Genomic DNA, 8,295 nt, shown 5'->3' on the forward strand with positions numbered 1-8,295 from the left:
AAAAAAAAAAAAAAGAAACCACACTACAGAAAACAAATTTAATAAAATGCCCTATAAAAATAATTGTTACTTGAAGTTCATCTAAGAATGTAAAATGAACATGTACAACAGCTTAATTAGGGGAAAGAGAACTGACAGACCAGAAAAAAAGTGTTTGTGATCTAAGCAGCACTGTCTAACGGAAACAGTTTGGAACTGAAAGTTGCAAACACTGCAAATCAATTGAGGGAGTCACTTCGTATCTCTGTTCCCTTTTCTATCGAATGGAAATAGCAATGCCCACTGTAATTATTTTAAAAAGAAACTGCCCAGGAGCGGTGGCTCACGCCTGTAATCCCAGCACTTTGGGAGGCCAAGGCAGGTGGATTGCCTGAGTTCAGGAGTTCAAGTCCAGCCTGGGCAACACAGTGAAACCCCATCTCTACTAAAATACAAAAAATTAGCCAGGCATGGCAGTGTGCACCTGTAGTCCCAGCTACTCGGGAGGCTGAGGCAGGAGAACTGCTTGAACCCAGGAGGTGGAGGTTGCAGTGAGCTGAGATTGTGCCACTGCACTCCAGCCTGGGCAACAGAGTGAGACTCTGTCTCCAAAACAACAACAACAAAAAAAAAACAAAATTTTTCTGAAGGTGATAATAAACGCAAACTTAGAAAATCTGAAAACACCACGAAAATACAAGGTGATATATTTAATCATTATATTGGTCCTAAAAACAACTGATGCCATTAATAAGCTATTCCCTAAAAGAGTAGAAAATGTAAAACTTAAATTCTGTTTTTAAAAGGGCTTTTCTTTCCTCAGTTTTTTCAAAGGGCCATTAACAGTCAAGTGATTAACTGAAATGAAGGAGATAAAGAGGAGGAAGAGTAGAAAAGTTGGCTCAAGCATTTCTTGTCAACGGTGGAGAGGTGGGGAGAAAACACGGGGTTAGGCAGGTTTGACAAGAGTTTTCACTGATTAGCAGTGTAACTCTGAGACTGAGTGACTTAATTTCCTATGCCTGCAGCTCTCTCCTGATAGGCTCCATTTCCTTCCAAAAAGTATTTCCAACAACATTATCAGAATCCTTATCCTCACTATTTTTTTTTTTCTAATGACTGGAAATGCTGCCATTAAATAACTCTCTGGGACTTCAAAATTAAGGTTTACATCCATGCCAAGAAGTGCTAAAATATAAAGGATTGAGTTTAGAAGAGGGGACAGAAAGATGGACAGGAAGGAGGAAAAGAGATGGAGGAAACGAAAGAGAGAGGAAGGACAACAGACAGAAAAGGAGAAAAGAGACAGAGATAGGGAGGGAGAGGCATCAGAGGAGGAGGTGAGAGAAAGACAGAAAAGGGGCTCAAAGAAACCAATCAGGGGGATGCCCTTGGGATGCACTCCCTATCCAAAGTGTACTTGAAGGGCAGTTGATTCAGGGAATGTGACCTTGACAACCAAGGAGGGGCAACCTGCCAAACAATGACAAGTCCATTTTTCAAACCCTCCAAATAAACTAAGTTGTTTGGCTGCTTTCAGCACTGACCTTTCTAAGATAAATTATGTTTAATATATTTAGCTGACTCTGAGTTGACCAATGAGCCTTCACCAAAAGGAACTTGTGAAGAACTATCATACATGTATATAGAAATAAATGTGTATGAAATAGTACTGAATGTTATTTCAAGCCTACAATTCCAGTTTCAGATTTACTTTTCATTTTTTAAAAAAATGCTCCTCTGAATCAAAAGAAAAATATAAAAATGCCAGTTAACAACTACATGATATAAAGCAGAAGCAGTAACTACAATTTTCGTACATTTTCCGTCTTTCGTAATGCTCTATAAAACACTATATGTCCTTAATTAGAAGTAATCAATATAGGATTTGCTTTCTAAATAATAAAATTACAGACAATTTTCATCCCCTAATATATATGTATCTTATTTATGATGAGAAAAATCAACCAGTATAACCAGAACTATTCTAAAATTTATAAAAATGAGCTGGCATCATATTGTAAAGTGTTGTGAAAACAGTTAAAACGGTAAGAGGAGAAATGGAACATGAATTTCTAAAAATACACACAGGTTGGGGCACATTGCAAGTGACCCTAACCCACGTTAAGCAGTTTGGACCTTCTCTCTGGCAATGGAAGCATTGTTATGAAAATTTTTACAACAGAATACCAGGATGAAAAGGGGTGTCACAGAAGATAAAACACATAGAAACAGATAAGATGTTTTGCAGGTTTAAGAGCCAAATGATGGGCAAAGGGATGGGGGGGCCCTGAGTGCCACTGACTACGCTTGTCATACCTATACTGAAATAGGAGTAGAAAGCAGACATGGAATCAAGAAAACCTTAAAAAGGAAGAATTTCTAGAATCTTCTGCCTGCTGACTAATCACTGACTGATATCAAAGTGGTGAAGTAGGAGAGACACAGAAAAATAGAAAATGAAATTATTTCCAAGGTAACAGAGAAAAGGATGCCTCCATTAATAGAAACAGAGGTACAACTGACATATTTTCGTGAAGAGTTCATTTTCAGTCAAATTGAATTAAGACAGGCTAGTCAATGAGAAATGATTCACAGGCTAGGCCACTGGAATATCAAGTCAGCGATCTACTTTTAGATTTAAGATACAGCCAGGGCAGGAGTTTTATTTAAAAGACTTTCTAGGTATTGCAAATATGAAGTCAGGAATGAGATCCATTGAAGGACCTTCTGCTTCTAAGGCACACACCTCTACAAGCTGTCAACTGTAAGATAAGGCTCCATTAGTGTTTAATGGGGGCGGGGGAGGCAAGAATCCAGTGCTATTCATTTTAGCATTATTTTAAAATAAATACATAAAATGAGAACTGTATAACATATACTTGAAGAATAAATTTTAAAAGTTATTTTCTTCAAAATTCTAATATTTGAATTAAAAAAGTGGTATTGGATTTCACACCCTGTCTTCTGATCCCTCCCTTCCTTATCCTCTACTCACACCAACCTACTCAAATAACTAGACTGCAAATTCTTCCGCCTCTATTTCCTCATCTGTAAGAATGAGTATATCTGCTTCCCCTTACTCGCTCTGATGGTTTGGGCTATAGAATGAAATGAGATATAAGTGCTTAGCAAATTATAAAATATGTTTACTAACATAAGATGTCATTATAATTAAACCTAGGATGCAATTTTTAATTTTTCCAATTAGTCTCCACAAAAAAAGTATGACTTTAATTACTGGCCTGCATCCAGCCTTTAAATTTTATGTAAGTGTTACAACATAGCATAAATAAATGCTTACAGAAAAAAATAATGTGAATGTTTTATTTTTCATAATTTTGAAAATCACTATTTTTGTGAATTTTGACTTCAACCATGACTCATTTCCGGAGCGATTTTTTTCAGGGGCCACCTTAACATTTTACTTAGTACTTTATTTGTCCTTCTCTTTCATAAATACTAATTTTTACAACAAAACTATGAAGATAATTCAATAATAATTTTCTATAAAGAAAAAAAAAATGGTCATAAAATAATTCTACAGCTTCTTCAAGGTACGTGGACACCAAAACTGGAAAAGGCAACAGAAGTGGACGTCGTAACCATTGCCTCCTCAGAATCTTCTCCCCTTAGAAAAAAGGCACCCTTTGAGCACCTGTAGTCCCAGCTACTAGAGAGGCTGGGGCAGGAGAATTGCTTGAACCCAGGAGGCGGAGGTTGCAGTGAGCCGAGATCACGCCATTACACTCCAGCCTGGGTAACACGAGCGAAACTCCAACTCAAAAAAAGAAAAAAAAGAAAGGCACCCTTTAATTGACAAATACTTTTTCATTATGTGGCTCTTTTTCTTTTGGAAGTTTATGATAATACCAAATAACAATAAATTCATATTGGAAATGGCATCCCATGTACCTTGGATTCCAATGCCTGTTAAATATAAAGTGCCCTTTTAGAAAATTCACCATAATTTTACATAAATTTTTGTTAAATCTGACAAGCTTGGTAAGTAAAAACCTTTGTTTATATACTTTAAAAACAACAACAACAACAACAACAAAACTCAAGGTTGGTTTCCATTGTTTAAGTTACCTATACCTAGAGCTCTCTAGTCTATCAGTAACAAAGTTGCTGATGAATATTTCAAAATATGATATGAAATCAAATTCAAGTTCAATTTTACCTTACCACTAAAGGTCTATGAGTGAAGTCATGTAAACCTGTGAGGTCATAACATATTCATTGATTGTAATGACTGGCCAAAGATTAGTCACCCTGGCTTATAATCAGCAATAACAAATATGAATAGTTCAACATTACTGCATTTTCCATTAAGAAAAACCACTTAATCAGCTTCTCATCTATCTTACACTAAGCTCAGAGCATTGCTGAAGAATTAACAGTAACATTTGTAAAACACTGCATCAACTTTAAAGTTTTTTGTTTTTGTTTGGTGCTTTTTGTTTTTGTTTCTGAGACAGAGTTCTCTCTCTGTCACCCAGGCCAGAGTGTAGTGGCACAATCTCGACTCACTGCAACCTCCACCTTCCAAGCAATCCCCCCATCTCAGCCTCCCAAAGAGCTGGGATTATAGGTGTGCACCACCTCACCCAACTAATTTTTGTATTTCTTTGTAGTGATGGGATTTCACCATGTTGCCCAGGTTGGTCTCAAACTCCTGAGCTGAGGCAATCCACCTGCCCTGGCCTCCCAAAGAGCTAGGATTACAGGCATGAGCCTCTGCATCTGGCCTGAAGTATTTAATTGCTAATCTTTGACAAAAGAAATATATTTTCAAAATCATTAGAATTTCTGTACAAATTAAATCTAAAATTGAACCCTTGGGAGCAACTAAAATGTTCTGTATCATAAAGGTATACACTTGAAAGTATCAGGAAACAAAAATGTTTAAAGATAATGTTTGGTATTCGCCCCTGTGGTTAAAAACAGTAACAAATAAAAAGGTAACACTGACTAAAATGACTAAATGGAATGTGAAATTGGTAAATGTTGCCAAAGTTAATGATTATTTTTATCATTTTGGAAAATCTGTGCCCGAGGTCTCACAGAAAGCAATTTAACTGCTGACAACAAATAAAAACTAAGCTTGCTACATAAAATAATGTCTCCACTAACAAAGTTTCCATTCACTGTATCCAATCTATGCGTTGCTGCAAAGGTTGTTACCAAAATGAATGATACTCAGCAACATTCAGAAAAACACTAAGGCTAAATTCTGCCGTTCTAACAGTCATAGAAAAACGAGACCATCCTCAAATTAGGCATGTATGTAGTGCAAAATGGTCCTATCCAAGTACTAACCGTCAAGATTACCCTCTACCTCACCTCGAAGGGATATGTTATACAGCAAATATGGAAACAAAAATATGTTGTTACAATTTCTAAGCATTTAGATGCCACTCTAAGAACAGTTTCTCTTTTGAAAACAAGATTTAAACATCATAAAACAACCAGTGAACACTCATTAAAACAGTATTCCTTACGCTAATATGGGAGTGGAATGGTGAGAATGACGTCAGCATTCAGTAAAGTCGGAGACTTAGTGACAATAATGACAATAACTGCCACAAATCTGAAGGTCCCTGCAACGCGGAACGCTGGTAACTTGAAAACATAACTGAATTATTAAATGCTGCAGTATTCTAATGACCTGCAGTGAGTGAAAACTCAGCAAACACCCTTGTACCTTCTGAACAATGACCTAAATAGTGAATCACTATAAAAAGAACAGATGACACATTCAATTCATCTGTTTAACCTCAAATGTGCAAATGTCTGACAGTCCCAGAGATAGGACACAATGAATTCCGTGGGGAAATATGGTCATTTTAAGTCATCAGAATGTCTGCAAAAGGAGTGAGAAGAAACAAAATCAGACAGAGGCAGAAAGAGTGGGGGAGGGCTTGCTGAGGGGGAATGAAAAGGACCGGCGTTAAGTCTATAAAGCAGAAAAAGGCTACCAAAAGCCTCACTGCAAATCCTCGACAATAGCACAGGGGGCGGGGAGTCCCGCAAGACCAGCCTTTGTTGATTTCCCACTTTCCCTGAATTTTGAGCACAGGTCTGCTTTAAAGCTCTCCCGCTGCCCCTAACCAATTTTAAGAGGTGAGGAGTGGCGTGTAACTGGGTGATGGGTACCAAGGGGAGTTCATCTTCCCAAATATTTCCTCCGCCCAGGACATAAACCACTCTGAGAGGGTAGGATGGGTAGGACAGACAGACCCCGGGATCTCTCGGAAATCAATCCCAGGGGAGAAACGCCGGGTGGGTGCGCAGGGTGGGGGAGGGGGCCGGCTCCGGCTCCGGCTCCGGCTCCCGCTCCAAGTGCGGCCACTTACGAAGACGCGCTGGGCGCGAAGAAATCCACCGCGAAGCCGAAGTAGCTTCCCTCGGGGCCGGAGTACTCGGCAGGGCTGTCCACATCTAGGTTGAAGGTGCGGCACAGAGGTAGCAGGAGTCCCGAGAGGAGAAGCAGGAGGCCGTGGGGACCGAGGCGCAGCCGTCGCCCCGGCGGAGAAGCCATCACCGAAGCGCGCGCGGGACGCCGAGCCCGGAGCGGTGGACACCTCCTCGCGCCCCACCGAGGCGCCCGGTGCCAGCGGCCCGCCGCCTGCGCGCGCCCAAACTTGCCAGCCGCTCTCTTCTCGGCGAGCCCGGGACAGCGCCGGAGAAGGCAGGAGGGCTGAGCCTGGGAGCGACCGCCAGGGAAGAGGGGCGCAGAGCGCACGGGGCGGGGACAGCAGCGCAGGCGGCCCCTCGCTTCCCTCCCGCTCCGCCGCCCCACGCAGCGTCAGAGGCTGGGGACTGCCGAGGGAGCGCCGCACCTCAGGCCTGGGAGCCGCCGCGGCACTGGGAGGAGACAGGGAGGAGGAGGAGCCGACCGGGAGGCGGTGCCGCGGAGCTGGAGAAGGAAGTGGGGGAGGAGAGGCGCCCTTCCACCCGAGAGAGACCAGCGCACTTCCGTGCGTGGAGTCTCCGCCTGTCCCGAGGCCCGGGAGCTTGTGCGGGGGCTCCCAGCCCCTGAGCCTGGGTCAGCGGCTCCGCTTCTGGACGAAGGCGCCAGGCTGGGGACTGGGGGTGGGGGGAGGGGGGTCACGATCCAGCGTCCCAGTCCAACCACGTCCACGGGAGTAGCAAGGGCCGCCCACGTGCCCTTGTCCCGCCGGGAACTTCCGTGCGACTTTTGTTTAAAAATGAGGAAAGTTTTTTATCCGCTTCTCGTGTTTCTGCTACTTAGCCTGGCAGGCTCTCACGAACGAAACTCTGTAATTAATGGTCTTTAATTACACTCCACCCCGCACACAAACACAGAACTTAATTACAAATTTCCAGAATGGCAGCATAGCCTCTTGCAAGTGAGATGTGTAAAGCTTAACTTCAGTAGTCAAAGAAAGGATTGGCAGGGCAAAGAAGAATGTGCAATGATGGTTTAAAATCAAGTCAGAATAACGAAGCCTTATTCCCAATTTGTTAGCTGCAATTGTATCATTTAGAAAAAACTGATTTGTTGATTTAGGACGTTCGGATAGACATGATTTCAGGGCTGGAAAAAGGAATGCATACCAATGAAATAAGGCCGCTCGTGCTTATTTGCCACTGATGTATTCCGCCAAGCCTTGACACCACTGGACTGAGAGAGGGCCTTCAGGACAGGAACCTTGACATTTTTCTTAGTATTCCTATTTTCTAGCACCTTGCCGTGCAAATAGTAATCCATCAATAAATGTTGAATCAATGAATGAATACCAGATGAAATGAGCAAGCTGCACAGAGAAGTGACTCTTCCACAGTTCAGGTGTTTCATGTGCTACAGACTCTGTTGAATAAGATTAAGTGCATTGTGTGGACCTTAACAACTTACAAGTAAGTACTAGAACAGTAATTTCTGTTTTCCCAAAGTAACTATTAAAATTCAATGACAATATACATTAATAACTATCAAATAATCTTGTAAAGGGATATGTATATAAACGGAAGTAAAATGCCAAATTTGAGCTTATAGTATTTACTGGACCTGGCCCAGGTGCTCATGGTGGTAATCTCAGCACTGGGAGACTGAGGCAGGAGGATTGCTTGAGGCCAGGAGTTCCAGGGGAACATATGAAGACCTCTTCTCTACAAAAAAAATTAAAAATTAGCTAGCTGGGAGTATGGTGCATGCCTGTAGTCCTAGCTATGCCAGAGGCTAAGGCAGCTAGATCGCTTAGGGCCAGGAGTTCCAGGTTACAGTCAGTCATGAGTGTGTCACTGCATTCCAGCTTGAGTGACAGAACAAGACCCTGTGTTTAAAAAAAA

General features: G+C 41.9%; 1 protein-coding gene across 1 annotated transcript in view; it reads right to left on the minus strand.

The window, feature by feature from the left end:
- The window catches only part of ITGAV (integrin subunit alpha V), an 88,901-nt gene extending 82,075 nt beyond the window's left edge, over positions 1-6,826 (minus strand). Inside the window, exon 1 of the mRNA XM_017545059.2 lies at positions 6,339-6,826. Within this exon, the coding sequence (XP_017400548.1) occupies positions 6,339-6,523 (185 nt within the window). The 5' untranslated portion in view covers positions 6,524-6,826. The remainder of the gene's footprint in view (positions 1-6,338) is intronic.
- Between the last annotated feature and the right edge of the window lie 1,469 nt (positions 6,827-8,295).

The sequence above is a fragment of the Cebus imitator genome, unplaced genomic scaffold (assembly GCF_001604975.1).
Source record: "Cebus imitator isolate Cc_AM_T3 unplaced genomic scaffold, Cebus_imitator-1.0 Scaffold176, whole genome shotgun sequence".
Classification (NCBI taxonomy): domain Eukaryota; kingdom Metazoa; phylum Chordata; class Mammalia; order Primates; family Cebidae; genus Cebus; species Cebus imitator.